The sequence below is a fragment of the Mus caroli genome, unplaced genomic scaffold, assembly GCF_900094665.2.
Source record: "Mus caroli unplaced genomic scaffold, CAROLI_EIJ_v1.1 scaffold_6880_1, whole genome shotgun sequence".
In the NCBI taxonomy this organism is placed as follows: Eukaryota; Metazoa; Chordata; class Mammalia; order Rodentia; family Muridae; genus Mus; species Mus caroli.
This window is the reverse complement of record NW_018389680.1, coordinates 59,936-79,063: the sequence shown is the minus strand read 5'-3', so window position 1 is coordinate 79,063 and position 19,128 is coordinate 59,936. Positions and strand designations below refer to the sequence as shown.

Genomic DNA, 19,128 nt, shown 5'->3' with positions numbered 1-19,128 from the left:
CTGATTATGGGATGGATCCCTGGATACAGCAGTCTCTAAATGGTCCATCCTTTCATCACAGCTACGAACTTTGTCTCTGTAACTCCTTTCATGAAGGATTTGGTATCCATGCTACTTTAACTATTGTGATACCATTTACTAGAAATGTCCTTGGGTATAAAGTTCTTTGTGGAAAATTCTCAACTCCATAAAGGCATATTTAAGTTTGTGTTTCTTCTTGAGTCCATTTTTGTATTTATGTGTTTCAAAAGTTTATCTACTTCATCCAGTCCCTAAGTCAACGGTCTTTTCTGTGAAGGTAAAAGTATAAATACTGGTAGCCAACTACATTCGGCCCATTGGAAGATAGTTGGACTGTAAGCTGAGCTGTCAAGTCTGCAAATAATTTTTTTAATGTTTGTAGGCAGACTTTGAGGTAGGTGGTCTCTTCCTTCATGCCTGATATTAATGTGTGTGTGTGTGTGTGTGTGTGTATAAGCAAAAATTCACATTGAGACTAGAGATCTGTATCAATTGTACTCTATATTCTTTTTTGACACAGTCCCTCACTGAACCTAGACCTCCCTGATCAGGTTAGACTGGCCAGTTAGCTACCATGTGGGCTCCAGAATTCCAGTTCAAGTCCTTGGACTTGGCATCGAGTGTCTTACCCACTAATCCATCTTGCTACGCTTTTATTTTTCTAGTATTAAAGTAGAACTCCAGGTTAGTTATTTAAAACATTCTTATTTTTTACATACCCTTTCAAATATAAATTCTTCTTTAAGCTCTGTTTGACTCCATCCCTCGAAATGTAGTACGCTGGGCTTTTTCCTATTTCTTTTCATTTTCTTTTGTGAATTAATTTTGACACATGGGGGTCTTTAGAAGTAAGTTGCTGGACTTCTAAAAGATGTCCAGTTGCTGCTGATGTATAATTCTGTGCTCTTTTGTATGGCCCATCATGTATGTAGTGCTCTCATAGTATCAAAGGTCACAGACTTAGAGACACAAGGTCCCACTGAGTTGAAACATCGGCTTAAATCTGGGGCTGGGGTCGTACAGTTAGCAATTATGGATTTTCCAGAAAGTTACTTAGCAGAAACAAGTTGAATCCACTTAGCACTTTTTGTGGCTAAAGAAGAGTGGATACTGGCAGTGTTTTGTTGCTGGGTTGTTGTTTTATGTTAGACCTACCTAGTATTGTATTTCTTTCCAGAAATGCTTATGTGCTTTATCTGTTACATGTTTTGGTTATCTCTCCAAGAAAGGATTCCAGTTCAGACTTTAGAAGGCAATAGATGGTGTGGAGAGGTGGCTCAGCAGTTAAGAACACTTGTTCTTGCAAAGGACCTGGGTTTGGTTCCCAGCATCTTCCTGATGGCTCCCAACTGTCTGTAAATCTAGTTCTAGGGGATCCCATGTCCTCTTTTAACCTCTGTCGACACAAGGCACATGTGGCACACCAACATAAAAATGAACAGAGCAAAACATATTACACACAAAATAAAATCAATAAATATAAAAACAAATTTTGTTTTAAAAAGAAGGAAAGAGAAGGAGTGTATGTCAGGAAAACTTGAAAGAACTTTCTTGTCCGTGACTGGAGAAGGAAAACTTACTCAAAGGAAAGTATGTGCTACGACCTGGCAACAAGTAGTGTAACTTGGCCTGAGCATGGAGACTTAGCATAGATGACATTGAAAATGCAGATATCCTTAGAGTACTTGCTTTAAGGAAGAGTAAGTGAGGCAATCCAGTGTGGTGCGGAGCCTATGGAGCAAGGCTTCTCAAAAGTCCAAGGGAACTGAGGCACCGACAAGATCATTTTTTATATTTCCATAGGCTTTTCATTCCTTTGACATTTAGGCAAATAAATAATTATACTCAATTATATTCCTTCCTCCAGTTAGAAAGACTCAAGATACTGTTTTTGACCGGACTTCTGTGTCACCAGGAGAAGTACCTTGTGACTCTGAGTGTAGTGATGTTAGGACATGTTCAACAGGTTCCATCACCTGACTTGCCAGAAGTAACCTTCTAGACCCAGTCGATCCAGGAGTAGGCTGTCTTGAAGGCCAGAGTTGGGCCCGTCCGTTTTCAGGAAAGGGTTGGAGATGCCAATGGAGCTTCCTGGGGCCTATCAGCTCACCAGGGAAAAAGTCAGCAATGAATGGAATCTAGGAGTTAATCCAAGTGCTTTATCAAGTGGCTGCTGTCCCTAGGGTTTCCACCAGGCCTTTTCAGTGTTCTGTTTAACCTGAGCTACTGATTACAATAAGGAAAACCCTGCTAGTCATGACTCAACTGAATTCTTTCTAGCCACAGGATAAAGTTCAGTAGAGTCCTATTGGCTTAAATGTCTGTAATCTAATAGATGTCTTATATGGCCACAACAGAGGACCTGGAACCATATTAGAAGCTTCTTCTGGCTGGATCCATAGCTCATCTGGCTCCAATCAGCTCCATTGGATCTCTTTGTATGCCAACTGGTCAAGGAGGACGTAGTAAGCTCCTTGCTGTGCTACTGTCTATCTAGATCTGCTTCCTATTCATTAACTTTCTCCATTGAAATAACTTGAAGCAAAAGCAAAACAGCATTTAAAAAGCTAGTGTTTGAATATGTTAGTATGAATGCTAATCATAATCACAAGATGTGATCTTCATTGTTCTCTAAAGAAATTGAATATAAGGCTGGGGAGATACTTTAGTTATTAAAGAGCTTGCCTTGCAAACATGAGGACCTGAGTCCAATCTCCAGAAACCATGCAAAAAACTGGGTGTGGTAGCACATGCTTCTAATCCTAGTACTAAGGGAGGTAGAGACAGGTGGATCCCCTGGGGAATCAGCCAGCCTAACCTACTTGGCAAGTTCCAAGCCAGTGAGAAATCCTGTCTCAGAAAGGTACTGCTTAAGAAGCAAAATCTGAGTCTGTCTTTGATCGACGCTTGCATGTATACTAGCGTACACATCTATTCTGGCACACAGATGAACAAGCACATGTACACACAAGCACAAACCTCAAGTGGGGAGAGACACAGACAGACAGATAGGCAGAGAGGAGAGGAGATGGGAAGGAAAGAGAGTGAGAAACAATATCTATGGGACTAAATGATTTCTTTAGTTGTTTAGTTATGTACCCAGGAGATGATAGAACTTAAACTGGAACCCATATGTGTTTGTGACCTTCAATTCTCTATACTTTTTCTTAAACAAGGAAGAGGCATCTCAGAAGTGCTGGTTGCAATTTTGAAACACATTTGGCACTCCTACATTTTCAGGTTATCTAAAACTGACTGTAAATGAATAAGGTGTCTAGAAATTATGCAAAATACATGGGACAACTACAAGGGAGAGTACTTTCTGTTTCTTGACTTTCTTGTGTCCCACACAGGATCATAAACCATCCATTCATTTTTTTTTCTTGTTGCACAGATATTTAGTGCCTGCTGTTGGTATGAACTAAATGCCGGAGACACAATTTATCCTTAATGGCTGATTGTCAGGAAAATGAGGCAACAGTGATAAACATAGAAACAAACTAGAACAGCCATTTCTGATGCTGGAACAGAAGGGTGTGGAGAGGATTGGAGGAGTGGAAGTGCATTTTGTCCACACCCTTCACATATTTACCCCTGAGCTATATAGAATCACCAGAATGACACTTTATTCATTGGAAAGAAAAGATTTGTGTCAATATTGAGCCATCTGGTATCTAAGAATATCCAAGCCTTGACCTTTTTTTGTTCCTGACTAAAACAGACTCAGATGCTCTGCCGTATTAGAACATGTCTCCAGGAACAGAGATCACAGTCGTCCTTCATGTCTCTGATCATTTGAGCTCACTGCCTGGTATACAGTCCTATTTTATGCTTTGTATACCTCAGGAGATGAAGCAGTTGTATGGTGGACATACCTCTATTTTTCCTACTGTTCCATTTTTCAGAATTCTCTCCTACATGTTTCATTGCAACATATTCCTCTGTTTGCCTTCCTTTTACTGATTAATGCATTCTTTTATCTCAGCAATTTTTTTCTGTAGTTACTCCCTCATTCTTGTGAAACTCTAGCCTCTGCATGAATTCAGATGAACTATGTGACCATTCACAGGAGCCTTTGGAAGAAATTTTTGCCTGGGGTAGAATTGTACTCCGAGCCACAGGTCTGCAAACTATGTTAGCCCTGCAGGCTAAATTCTATCAATGCAGGTGTTTGCAAAAACATTGTCTTGGAACTGAGCCATGACCATTCACTCACTTACTGTCTATGGCAGTACAACAGCAGAATCAGGTATTGGAGACAGACTATATTGCCCAGAGAGCCAAACAAACATAATTCGTATTTCTCTCTTTATGGAAAAAGTTTCTGTCAACCTTGGAGACAAGTCTCATGGAGAGGGCCTTTATCAACTGCTAATGCCTGTTAATTATCTAAGGATGGAATTAGACATTTTATTGTTTGTTTCTTTCAAGTTTCTCAGGTAATTCCTAAATTGAGGTCTGGAGGTCTAGATTGACTGTGGCTTGTCTCATCTAGCAGCAGGAATGCAACGTTATTATCACGCTTCCAAGAAGGAGCTGAGCTGCCACAAAGTATCTCTGGGTGCCTTGGAAAGAGGCACTCTTATCTCCGGTGAGAACATGCTGACTCATCCTGGATTCTTTGGTCAGGTGGTGGCAAAGCTTGACCTTATCAGCCATCAGTGCTGCCAACATTCTTTCTGAGGCTCCAAGTCCATCCCACTCAGACTATCTTCCATCGGCACTCTGCTAAAGGTTTTCTCATCTGCTTGTCTGCTTTAGGATTGAGAGCTTTAGGCAGTCCTGTCATCCTTTTGTTTCCCTTTCCACGGGCAGGTTGGAGCAGGCCAGAGAAAAATAGATCACACAGCATTTTTCTCACATGTTAGTCAGCAAGCCTGAATTCTGAAGGCTACAGGAGGGCATGCCTATTTACTGAGAGCTAATCCCCAAGAGCTCAAAAGGTCTGTGGTTCCTCCTGTGAATGATGGCCTAGTTTAGGTCAAGTCACTACAAAGTCAGTGTTTTCCTTATAGAGGGGAGACATCATCCTTTTCTCTGTGAGACAAAGAGTTTTCTGACAATAGATAAAATACACGGGAAAGGCATTTCTCTGATAAGATGTCTAATACTCTGCATTTTGTGATTCAGCTAAAGCTATGGCATTATTGTTATATCATCCAAGGCAATATTATATTCCTGAACAGATTCCTTAAGTTATTTGATGCCTTTCCACATTGACCTGTCTATAGAGAAGAGATTCTTGACGTGGAAGTCTGGTCTTTATTATAAACATTGGATTGGAGATAGGTACCTTGTAATAAATGTGACGTATGTGCTGTGAAAAGGGGTCAGGAGTCTAAGGTAGTTTTTGGACTCTGAAAGTGGTTCTGAAAGATTTACTGGAACCGAGGATTTTATTTATAAGTTGAATTATGCTATTAAAAGTTTTGCCAGTGTTCATAACTATTCTTAGCATCTAGAGATTAAATATATTTGCAGTCTTGGATACTTGGATTGCAATTTCTCTTATCCTAGAGATAGAATTTCTTAATTTTAGAGAGTAACAGAAATTATTTCCATACAGTAAAAGCTGACATTTCATATCATTTTATCTGTAGGCTTGGAAGATGTGCCTGGACACTAAGCATTTCATGGACAATAGAGTCTCTCTGAGATTGGGTGGTGGGGGGGGGTTGTTGGTGGGTTTGGAGACTCAAGGTGGTAGTCTTGTTGCATTGAGGCCACCATCTAGATCTTAAGTATGCTGAGGATGACTACTGGTCAGGGTTATGGTTTTGTTAGGGAGAGGTTGCTGTGTAGATGTCCAGTAGTGGCCATCTGAGTGCAAATGTATGTGGAGAGCAGACCTCGGGTATTGTTCTTCAGAGGCTTTAGTTTGCTCTTACTATTATTTACTTCTCACTGATTAGGCTAGTCTGTCTGGCCAGCAAGTCCCAGAGATTCAGCTATCTCAGCAATGGAATTACAAACCCCTTCCACAGTGCTTGGTTTTTTACATGGCTTCTGTGGCAGGTACTTCACGGACAGAGCTTACTCCCAATATCTGTTGTTACTAGTTCTTAGTTCTTAACATGGAGTTTAATGTTGTCGAATTTCAGTACTAGGGTGATTGGTTAGTTTTGAGCCTCAGTTGACTTTTGGAGTGATCCTACTGATTTAAGTTAACAAGTTTAACTTAAGTGTAAGGGGGCAGATTACCAACCCTTAGTCTCATTTGCATATTATATTTAGCTATTTAACTGAGGCCTTTAAGTTAGGTGTAGGAGTTATGCTAGATGTGGAGACTGTGTGTACATAGGGTGTGGGTACAAATGTGAGTATAAACAGCATGTGTGTGGAGGTTACGGGGGGCAACCTTAGATGCTGGTCTTTACATTCACCTTGAGACAAGCCATCTTGTCCTTTCACATCTGTGTATGTGAGAATACCCCAAAGCGTCTGGATATTCTCCTGTCTTCCCCTCTTAGCTTGTTGTAGGAACACTGTGATTAGAGATGTGTACTGGCTTCATCTGAGTTTTGGGGATTTAAACTTAGGTCTTGATATTCGCATATCAAGTACTTTGCTCATTGAACATTTTCCCCCAGCCCAAATGTAGAGATTTTCTATAAATGATTTTTGCATGGTAAGAACAATGTGTAAGGAGCTGAGAGATGCCTCAGCAGTTAAGAGCAGTGGCTGCCCTTCTGGAGGACCCAGGTTTGATTCCCACCACCCACACAGTGGCTCATAAACTCCACTTCCACAGGATCCGGTACCCTCTTCTGCTTCCATGGGCACTAGACACTTCATGGTACACAGATATACATGCTAGCAAAACACCCTTACATATACTATTTTAAATCTTTAAAAATAATATTGTTTGAGCCACGACATTCATTGTTAATCTTAAATGAAATCCATGAGTTGGGTAACATTGAAAGTTGTAGATAGAATTCTGGTGTGTGAGGAGTGGGGGGGGGGGCTGGTGCATGCTATGAAGATTTCTATGAATGATCTGTATTCCTGGCATAAGAATTGGAGATTTTTTTCTTGTTATGACAGGGTCTCACTCTGTAGCCCATGAGGGCCCTCAGTTTAAAGCAGTCCCCTTGTCTCAACTTCTCAAATCCTGGATTACAGGCATGAGCTACCACACCCAGCTAGGAATTGTGTTATAAAAATGTTTTTCTCCATGTCCTTGAGAGATCACAATTCTAAGTATAAGACAATTTGAGATAAAGTTAGCAGACATTGCACTCTTCCAGATATTTATTTCCAGTATATTCAGTTGTTTGAAGTTCTGACTAAATGGGGCTTAAATAGTAGATTTTCCATAGAGCTGTTTTTAAAATAGGAGCTCTGAACTGCTCAAATTAACTTTGGATGTGGTTCTAATTGAAGTTTTAAATAATCCTGCTGTGTAAGCTACTTGATGGTTTTAAGCTGTCCCTTCCAATATAAAGTGAGGGAAGGATCTTGAATTAAATTCTAGTTATAAGCATCTAAGTTAACTATAAGAGGAACTGTTTGTCATAGATACTGAAATCACAGGCGGCTAATGATGATTGTGTAGCTTGACTCACAGATGAACACCATGGAACTGAGGAAGAGAATAGACATCAAGTTACCAAAGTAAAAAACAACCAAGAATCCAGCTATATAAGCAAAGGTGATAGAAACAAAAGGGGAAAAATAAAAAAAATGGAGAGAGATGAGAGCATGGGGAGAGAAGAGAAGCAGCTACTATCTGTCTCAGCCACTGGAATGCAGGAAAGGATTTGTAGCTTTGTGAGGACAAAATGGGCAGAATCCAATCTGTGGTGCTTATTCACCCCATATTAATGACATCATGACTTTAAAAAGTATTAAATCATATGTGTGACACTGTTTAAGAGTCTATGGATTTATTTTTGCCAGACATCCAAACAGACCTAGAATCAAAATGTGAACATCTTACTTCAGTTTCCAGGGAACAAGTAACTTCTGGGTATACTGCCTCAATCTGGTTAGACTGACATAGTAACTAGACTTTGACAGAATTAAAACTAACTGCCGTATAATTTTATATATTTTCAATATAACTTTGTTTTCTTTCTCATGTCAGCAATTATCCAACTGGAGAGTATAGACAATAAACATAAATCCTTTGACATGCAACCATGGGAAATAACAGTAGTTAACATGAGTCTATCTGTTAGGCACTTTGTTTATATGGGAAAGAGAGTAACAGAGAAAGAATAGTTTTCCATATCATAATCTTTTCTTCCTTGTGTCTATTTGGGCTTTACCCATCATAGATTTGTAGTAGAAATAAACAATTTATTTATTTGGAGCTTATATTTTCTTATGTGATCATTTAGTAACTCTTAATTAAAAAATCATTGAGGTTGTGAAATCTTAATTATTTAGGAGTTAGTGCTATGGATCAAAAGTTCCTTTTGTCTATTTGTTTTAAATATGCTAATATAAAATAAAATATTTTCACTTTTCCATAGCCTTCTCTGGATATTCAGCTAATACAAAGTATGATCCACACCAGATTAAAGCAGAAATAGCAAGTCGTCGGGATAGGGTAAGTAAAAGAAGGATTTCCACAACTAGAAGCACTGTATATATTTTTATGTAACAATACTTATTATGATTCATTGTGTGATCATCAGTATGGCTGACACTAAGATATTAGTAAAATTTTTATTTCCAGAATTATTGTTGCATTTTGCTTTTTTTTTTTTTTTTTNTTTTTTTTTTTTTTTTTTAAGCTATTTCTCATCAGACAAAAAGTAGCCAGGATTCATTGCATGTCTCTTAGGGTAGACTATTCAACCACTTGGGAAGATGGCATGATGTCAGGGCCCAGTGTCACAGGGCTGCTTCTCTGTGCCATTAGATACCACTTTTGACCTTTGATATTTGTTCTTCTTGAGCTGCTAGTCCCAAAGGACCAGTGCTTTATCAACAGGATGCTGATTCTTCTTTGATGACACCTACATTCTTTAAGTGACACCTTGGCTCGTTTTTTAGACCCTTGTCCACCTAGTTATCTGAGAGAGGATCCATGTACTGTTTTGTGATGAAGCTCAGAAAATGTCTTAATAGTGACACCTTCTTTATTGGTGTCCAAGTCCATGAATTAGGCTATGTGTTTTAGTTCTGAAAATTGATCACAGCAAAGAAAACCACCTGGGGATCTTTGTGAACTTGCAAGTTTTTTAGGCCTATTTCTTGGTGGTTTGATGGAAAAATAGAGTAGATTTAGAATCTGTGTAATGAACCTTACCAGGGGATTGAGGTTTAGATAGTCAGAGGCTACAGGTATCCTTGGTACTATCTATGAGGGGTAAGTGCAAAGGAAAATAACAAAATGTTATTTGCTGTGTGATTTGTACATTGTTACCCTCAAAAAATAAATACTTACCATTCCCTACTTGCATATGACCTGTAAGGATTATAGAGTTAAAATTGTTCTTTGGAGAATTTCATTCCTGTATATAATGATATATGATCATATCAATTACCCATTTCCTTCTTCTAGCTCTCTTCCTGTCACTCTAAACAGTTCCCTTTCCCAACTTCATGTCCTTCCCCCCCCCCCTTTTTTTTTTTGGATAGCCTATGTCCAATTAGTGTTGCCTGTATGTATGTGGGTATGAGGATATTGACAGAAAAATGGGAGGCCTACCAATGGCCATGCCCAAAGAAGATTATCACCCCCCCGCCCCATTAGTTGCTAACTGCTAAGAACTCCTCAGTAAGGGAACAGCTTCCCCATTACACTGGAGTTTTGGCTGATTTGTTTTGTGCAGGTCTTGACAGACAACCACAGTTGCTGTGAGTTCCTGAGTGCAATAACATGTGGTATCTGGAAGACAGTATTTCACAGCACTCCTTAGGATTAGAGATTTTTAAGTCTATGCAAGGCAGTTTTTCTAGACTAATGGAGGGTACATGACCCATGTAGTTGAATGCTAAGGAAGAACTTGGATGACTGTTGTATAAATAATTTATCATGGCTTACATTGGGGAAAAATTGTTTTTAGCTTTCCAGATTAAAACGGGAGCTGGCCCAGATGAAGCAGGAGCTCCAATACAAAGAAAAGGGTGTGGAGACCCTACAAGAGTAAGTTCTTGCATGTGTACATGGGAGCATTTTCATGTGTTTTTCTTTTTCTTTTTTTTCATTTGGCATATTTGGTGCTTGGACATATCATGTTCAAAAGCTTTACAACTTTCACTTTTATGCTTTTATTTATGCTCATTGTTTTCTGATCTCAAACATCAGAATCTTTCTTTTTCTTGAAGATACCTTATTCCTTTAAATGGAAATACTTGGGAAATAAAATCCTGTTTTTCCATTTATAAATACTTTATTATAGCTGTACTGCTTAAGACACACATGAAAGTTTACCTTTAAACTCAGGATTTTATTAGTTTCTTTTAAGTATTTTAATTGTAAATGTAATTGAAACAAAATTACAGTCTAGTTCCTCAGTGTTCATAGTAACACCTGAAGTTCTCAGTGGTCATATATGGGTAGGACATATTTTCTTTACCATGACAATAGTGATATTTTGGGCTAGGTGACTTGTAGTATAGACCATCCTGGACATCAAGGAACTTATGTAGCATTCCTGACTTCTACACACCAGCTATCAGTAGCATTGTGATTCACTTGTACTGTGTCCAGCCAGTGGTTCTCAACCTTCCTAATGCTGTGACCCATTAATACAGTTCCTCATGCTGTGGTGACTCTCAGCCATAACATTATTTCATTGCTACTTCACAACTGTAATTTTTGCTACTGTTCTGAATTGTAATGTGAATATTTTTGGAGATTGAGGTTTGCCAAAGAGATGGTAATTGACAGCTAGAGAACTACTGATCCAGATGTTGTCAAATGCTGGCAATTGAGAAGCCTGCAGCTAGTGACTAGATATTGGATAGCATAGGTTTTAGATCCTCATCATCACAAAAAGTACTGTTAGATGTTGTCATTGACAACACTTCCCTCTTTTCACACCCTTGCAGTTAGAACTGTATTACTACAAACAGGTTGAGGAGGAATTTTTTATAATTACTAACCTGTATTAAATCAGCATATTAAATGAACAGGAGTCAGTATTTTACAGATGATAATGGTGTTGGCCTGAAAGAGTTTTTCTTAAGAAATAGTACTGTACACCTGGGAATCTTTTTAGAGGCTGGCTCCACTGGCTAACTTGGCATGTTCTTCATCTTCCTATGCATGTGTTTCTCCTCTTTTTCATGACTGTCTTAGCCATTCTGCCTGCTACAACAAAATACCATCAGCTGGGGCTTGGCAAGCATTCTTTATTTTCATAATTCTGCATGAAGTTTGGAAGTCTGAGTCCATTCCTGGAAATGACAGTTCCTGACTTATAGATAGTCACACTTTCACTCTATCCTTACAGGGCTAAGAGAGAGGCGGTTTAAGTTGTGATATCTCTCCCTTTCTTCTGAGGACATTTGTGGTTACACTCATGCCTTTGTCTAACCCCAGCCCTGTCCAAGTATCTTCACACTAGAGAATAGGACTACAACAGAAGAATTGGGGAGGGATAAAAATATGCAGTTGATTAGCAATGCTGATCAAGTTCAGTTGCCCAGAGTACAAAATTACCTGGTACCTAGTTAACCTTCAACAAAGGTATGGGTCTATCTGCATGGTTACTGAGGTTGGTAAAGACGATCAGCATAGAATGTTTTGTATCCTGAATTCACACTGTTACACAGTAAGAAATATGAGGGCACTGTTGGTCTTTATGAGGAGGTAATGGATTACTTACTGTATTTGACAAGTGTAGTTACCCAGCCTTGTGTAAGGGGTATGATCTGAACATGGCAGATTCTAGTTTTGAACATTCAATTGAGATTGACTAATTTTTCTTTTTCATGTGTGTTTGTGGTGTATTTGTATATGCATATTTAAGTATGTGTGGACTGTGTGTCATGTATATGGAGGCCTGAGACAGACATTTGGGAGTCTTCATTGCTTTCCACCTTTTTTTATTAAGGTAGGATTTCTCAGTGGAACCCAGAACTACTCTCTCCATCTTCTGAATGCAGAATCATAGGCAGGCCATTACCCCCACCTGATAATGATATGGCTTCTGGCGACCCAACTTCTGGTCTTCATGATTGTTGCGGATCCAGCAAGTACTTTAACTTGTGAGCCACTTATCTATCCTGGGACTGACTTTTGTAGTCAGCCAGGATTGGCTTGCTTCAGAGTTGTTTTATTTGTCCCTTTTATAATATTAAAGTCATCAGGGTGCCAGGGATGACAAAAAACAAAGGATTTGTTAGGTTTTGCCTGGGGAAGCCCGGCTTTCTCTGACTCTAATTCCCAGGAATGTTAAAAGATGGCCATTTCTCAGAAACACAGGCACGCCCCCTGCAGGTGGGTTTTGATAAGCCGATCAGCATAATGCCATCCAAGCTCTTTTAAAGTCATTATCCCTCTTTGTTCTTCACTAGCATTGAGCAGGCTGTTTGTGTGGTCTGCCTGTTTCGATTCTGCAATCTGAGATTCTTTTAATTAGCACTCTTCAGTTAGCACAGCTGTTTTTGTTCTTCTTTTAAAAGTTTTGTCTTAAGCAAATCAAGTGTCTTCTCTAACAGTGCTCTGTTGGAAACTGCATTGTCACTTTATACTTCCTGGCTACTGGCTTTGTTGCTCATTTGGTCCACTTGATGCAACACTCTCCAGTGTACTGATGCAGACTTTTTAATCTCCCTACCCCATCTGCCATCATATATCGAGCCCCTAGATCACCTAGCAATTTCTAGGATGCTTCCTTGTGTTGTGACTATTCTGCTAAAAGGGATGAATAAAGAATAAAAGCAAACCAATAAATAGATCTGATAGGCTGTCAAACGTTGCCTGTGCTATGTAGTAGAATAGGAGATTGCTTTGCTGCTCCAGGTGCCTTTGCTACTGGTAGATTTGCCCTATGATGCTGGATAATCTGACATCTGCAGGGTGACTTCTGTGTATGCTGGAAGCTGCCGTACATTTCATTTTTTACTTGCAAATGTTCTGAGGAAATTGAGTGGGGTTCAGAAAGAATCTGAGCGTGTACAGTAGCCCCAAGGCTCACAGGGGAGCCAAAATGCTTTTTTTTTTTTTTTTCCTGAAGGCTGTGGCTTTTGGTGGGGATTGCTGTTCTTGGTGCCCAGTGCCACAATGGGCCAGAAGAAGTTATGATATTGTTTTTAGTTAGTTTCTGCTTGGATGCAAGACTTCATGCTTGGGAGTAGTCATTGCAAACTTATCTCCTGCCAAGGGCAGGCTCCTCATGCCTGCTAGATACCCACCCTACACTGGGATGTCAAGAAGTAGCTGGGGAAATTCTGGACCTAGCCTTGGTCCTGAGGGGCTTACTTCATTTCTGAGCCCTATTAGTGGCTTTGAATGCCTCCTAGGAAGAAGCTTCCCAGAGAGAGCTCTTCTTACATAGCCTGCGCTGCTCTATTGGAATCTTCATTGTCTCTGTGTGTTTACTGTATTATATGATATAGGCTGCCGGGAAAAAAAGAAAACAAAGACACTTACATTACTCTTAAAATGCTTGGGAAGTGAAATACAGGCTATGAGATTTTCTACAGCCTAATTAACTTTATGTCATTGAGGATTGGTCATTTATGTTTGTATCAAATCATGGATATTAGTGTTGCTCATTGAGAATTTTTGAGAAAAAAAATCATCCCATTGTCACCTTCAAGTTCATATAGCACATGGGCTATTATACATTAATGTGAAGCTTATTTGCTTGTTGTTTGTTTGTTTGTTTGTTTGTTTCAATTACAAACACAGTTTAAGGCAACAACCTTAAGTTTTCCTCCAGAAAACTCTTCTTGCTTCCCAGAAACCGCAGAGCACCTCAATGGGAGTTTGGCCTCTTATAACATTTTAAAACTTGACTTGTTTATCTTGGTGAATTTCCTGGCTCTGAGGAAATCCATCATTATGCTTGGATCCAAGGGAGGAAGAAAGAACCTTTTGTATTAAAAAGAAATCTATATATGCCACAAGTATTTGAGGAGGGGAACTGGCCTTGGATATAATCTCTGAGTCTCTGGATTAATGATAAAGTTTTATATATATATATATATATATATATATATATATATATATATATATATATATAGAGAGAGAGAGAGAGAGAGAGAGAGAGAAGCAAGCTTTTAGTGATAGAAGACAAATAAAAGTAAAGAGAAATTCTCCTACAGCCTTCTCCCTATTTTAACCCAACAGTGACTAGTCTTGGCAAATATGTAGCCCTGTCTCATTCCCTAAGTTCTTATTGCAACAAATCCCCAAATCACATTTACTTGATTAGTCTTTTTCCTAAAGCTGTAGACTTTTTTTGGAATGTAATTTGAGTGCTAATATCTCACTTTCTAGTTACCCTATCAGCAGTGTGCTTTCCTGGTTCCTCATTCTGTTTGCCTCCAGTTTCCAATGAGGCCCTCACAGTGCATTTGTTTGGTGCATGTGTTAAATATCTTCATATGTGCTTCTCCTCCTGTTTTCCAAAAACTGATGTTCTCAGGAAAAGAATTTATGTGATCTGTACAGTTTCCCTGGTGGCTTGCTATAGCCACGCATAGTATTTTCCATAAGCTTTCTGCCTCTTTTTGTACATGTGTATTTTTCAACATAAGTACCTGAAAGGTGGTTTGGTTGGTCATAAGATGAATGTATTTGTTATATATTGGACACTGCCAATTTTTCCTACAGTGGCTGCATCATTTTGCCTCCCTGCCACTTGACATAAATTTCTATTTTCCATGCCTTTGCCAACAGAATGTGTTGACAAGCTATGGCATGGCATTTTTGCCTATTTCATTGGTGAGTGAGAAAGAGCATCTAAGGGAATTATTAACTTGCATTTCTTGCAGGACTCTTTACAAAAGTCTTCAGAAAATAGAAACATCATTTATCCCCCAAAAAAGTCGTATGTGACTTTTTCAGTGAAAGATCAGTGGATTCTCTTGCTCACAAGTTTTTGAAAGCTAACTTGACAATTATCTTCATGTGACTCATTGCTAGTGTCCAGAGGCAAATAGAAGGGGACAGAAACTGAAGAGTGTTCTGGAATGAACAAAACACAGAAATGGGCTGGGCATGCTCACAGGTATGGGCAAAGTCCCCTTGGTAGAGCCCTGTTAGGTGATCTGAAGTGAAGCTTGTGATTGTATCTGACTTGTCCTGGTTGAGAAGCCCACTCACTTAACATGGCTTTTCCCTAACTTACTCCCATTGAACCCTTTATATGATTTTATTACACTTTAGCAGTGTAATGTCCCTGACACTGATGTGATAGCCAGAATGCTGCCCTGACACCACCCCTCTTGTTACCATATCTCTTGTTTATGGTGTGATATTTCCACACCTGGCACACCGTCCCTCACACAGACTCTACTCTGACCACTCAGAGTTGGCCCACTACTGTGAGTAATCGCAGAGATTCTTTTTCAATGTCTCCTCAGCTTATGACTCTCAGGTGGCCTTCTTTCTCCCCTAGAATATTAGCTAGATGTGATGAGTTAGCTTCTTGGACTAACTTCATCTCCCTTTAGATTCTTTCTCACTCATCCATGCCAACCCTCTTACCCACCATGCTGCCTCACTGCGTGTCTGGGACACTTACTTTTAGTACAGTCAAAAGGTTTTCCTAAGCTGCTATTATCTCAGGGGGATCTGTAGGTTGACCTGGTTATCTTCTTATTAACTGCTCAATCATTTCCTTCTCCTCTACATTTTGGATTATATTTCTTTTGAGGCCTGTGTTTTAAGAAGTCATGTTACTTATGCCTGCTATTCACATTATTAAAAGGAGTGTCCAATAAGCAGTCCAACAACCAGTTTCTACTAGGTTTATTCCTGCCACTCAATGATCTTCCCAGCCTTACGATTGTTTAAAGAACTTCCCAGTTAAGGTAAGATGAATAGAGTTAAACCTATTTTTTCCCTTAAATAAGTAAGAGTGACTACACACTTCTGAATATTTGATATCAAACTAAGGCATCACTAGATAAGAGAGTTAGCATTTTCTGTCTGAGGATTTAGAAGTTCAGGAAAAAATGGAATTGCACACAACTAGAGTAAGGTTCCATTAACAGTATCCTACTAACATGACCAGAAGGTACAGCCTGTGCACCCCCCATCAAGCAGTACTAAGACAGCAGTAAAATGCACAGAAATGGAGTAGAAACAAAGGGAGCATTGTTCCCAGTCACAGGACAGACGTAGCATTCCACAGAGGACCTGCTGTTGCTAGCAAGCTGCCAGAGCTTCCTGATGTGCTTGCAAGGCCGTTTCTAGAACTACCAATGTAAAATGTAGTGGTTCTAACAAAAATATGTATCCTTTTGTGTTCTAATCTTCACTATTAACATGGAGGACCTCTAGAGACTGACAGCCCTTTCTCGAAGATGAGGGTTTATAAGGTGTTAGTCTTTATATAAGTCTTTAAACCTTTGTATAAGGTTTAGTCTTTCTTCTGCTGCTGCTAGTGAATTCTACTGACAGTTCAGTTGATCACCAGAAATGGAAAGCTTAGGGCAATATGAAATTGATGATAAACATCTCTTACATGTCTCTGACTGGTATCTTTTCTTCTTTATTCTTTCAACTTCTTGAAAAAACTATAAAGAGGATTTGGGGACCACATTTGGCTATAGTCTTCAGGTTTCACCCAGTAGGCCTTGGCTGTGAGTATATTGTTCATCTAGTGATGAAGAAGATGAGTACTCATAGGAAGAGCCTTGTTTGGCCTTTTCATTGTATTTCTTACAGACTGTGTAGACCTCAGCAAGTTACTCAGCTATCCTAAAACTATGTACAAAACATAGAGTATGCAAAACAAAAGATTGTTGAGTCTTTGTACTGTTTTCTTCCTATACTGTACAAGAACTGTCGTCCTTCTTAGTACTACATTGTATTCTTCCTGAGAAGTAGTCATGCTTCTAGGAGTAAAATACAGCTTATAAACACTGATTTGTACTCAAATAATAAAACTAAAAAAGACAGTTCTTTGGCAGATATCTATGAATTTCTTTTTTAATTTAAACTATTTTTATTAGATATTTTCTTCATTTACAATTCAAATGCTACCCCAAAAGTCCCTTATACTCTCCCCCCACCCTGCTCCCCAACCCACCCACTCCCGCTTCCTGCCCCTGGCATTCCCCTGTATTGGGGCATACAACCTTTGCAAGACCAAGGGCCTCTCTTCCCAGTGATGGCCGACTAGGCCATCTTCTGCTACATATGCAGCTAGAGACATGAGCTCAGGGGGTACTGGTTAGTTCATATTGTTGTTCCACCTATAGGGTTGTAGACCCCTTTAGCTCCTTGGGTACTTTCTCTAGCTCCTCCGTTGGGGGCCCTGTGTTCCATCCAATAGCTGACTGTGAGCATCCACTTCTGTGTTTGCTAGGCACTGGCATAGCCTCACAAGACACAGCTATATCAGGGTCCTTTCAGCAAAATCTTGCTGGTATATGCAATAGTGTTTGTGTTTGGTGGTTGATTATGGGATGGATCCCCGGGTGGGGCAGTTCTGCATGGTCCTTCCTTCAGTCTCAGTTCCAAACTTTGTCTCTGTAACTCCTTACATGGGTATTTTGTTCCCCATTCTAAGGAGGAACGAAGTATCCACACTTCCTTCTTCTTGAGTTTCATGCGCTTATTGTATCTTGGGTGTTCTAAGTTTCTGGGCTAATATCCACTTATGAGTGAGTACATATCATGTGTGCTCTTTTGTGATTGGGTTACCTCACTTCTATGAATTTCTTAATGAAATAAACCATACTAATATTTTGTAAAAGACAAAATAATTGGATGATCATCTGAATTTGACCAGAATTTCTATAAACATTTATTTTTGGAGACCTGTATATGTCAGGATAACCCGACATTTACTATGTAGTCCATTCTTGAACTTAAGATGATCCTCCTGTGTTAGCTTTCTCAGTAGTGGGATTACAGATTAGAGCCACCATGCTCTGCCTGGATTTTTTTTTAAATTAGAGGGAAGTTTTAGAAAAGTAAATTTTTCAGAAGGGAAAAAGAAATATCTCCTTCCCATTGAACTTTTTGTTAGATAACAATTGATTATGCAAAATGGAAGCAATTTGAGTTTTATGAATTATTTTCTTGTAAAAATCTATTTGGTTGTACCTTGGCCAGTCTGTTACGGGGTAATAGATTAATAGATGACACACTGCACAGGAGGGATATCACCTTACTTTGTGATTCTGTGCAGGCTAAAAAACTAGGGAGTATATGAGTGAGTATTGAATCCTTGCCCTGCCACATATTAACTTGCCACTGGTCACATAGTTAATTGCTGCAAACTCCAACTTCTTCATTATAAAGTCTACGAGTATTATGCTTGTCTTATAGATCTGTTCATGACTTAAATGTATGCCCAGTGTAAAACATGCAGCATGCGTCTATCATCTGCTAGGTACTTGATATATGGAATTATTTTTAGATACTATTTATATCATAGTACTTATGATATGATTGAATAACATAATTTATGTAACTGAATTTTGTAATAATATACAACTTTTGATAGTGGTTTCTCAGAGGCTTTTAGTTTTTGAAATTGTCATATAATTGCTTTCACTTTTTAATAATTATTTTTACTTTATAAATGTTTTACCTTCTTATATGTATGTGAACCATGTGTGTGCCTAGTATCCAGAAAGTCCAGAAGAAAGTGTCAGAGCTCCTGGTACTAGAGTTACAGTCATAAACTTCCATATAAGAGTAGTGGGAACTGAACCCAGGTTCCTTACAAGTTAAGCGCTCTTAACTGCTAAGCCTTCTCTCCAGATCCTTCTTTCATGATTTTTACAGCAGACCCTTTCCCCATTTTCTTCTAGGCAAGCAACTTTATACAAAATAGGAAAGCTATGGGGATTGTATGTGGCCCAGAGGCCTACTTGGGTTCTTTGCTCTGTTCCAGGGTATCTCTGAAACAGGGTCTAAATAGGTACACTGGTATATTCTCTCTCTCATATCTCTCATATCTCTCTTCTCTTCCCTCTCCTCTCCTCTCCTCTCCTCTCCTCTCCTCTCCTCTC

The 19,128-nt window shown here is 39.2% G+C and overlaps 1 protein-coding gene across 1 annotated transcript in view; it reads left to right on the top strand.

Annotated features, from left to right (window-relative positions):
• Positions 1–19,128, top strand: part of Wwc3 (WWC family member 3) — a 66,931-nt gene that overhangs the window by 5,465 nt on the left and 42,338 nt on the right. The window contains exons 3-4 of the mRNA XM_021154644.2: positions 8,502–8,578; positions 10,044–10,123. Of these exons, the coding sequence (XP_021010303.1) occupies positions 8,502–8,578; positions 10,044–10,123 (157 nt within the window). The remainder of the gene's footprint in view (positions 1–8,501; positions 8,579–10,043; positions 10,124–19,128) is intronic.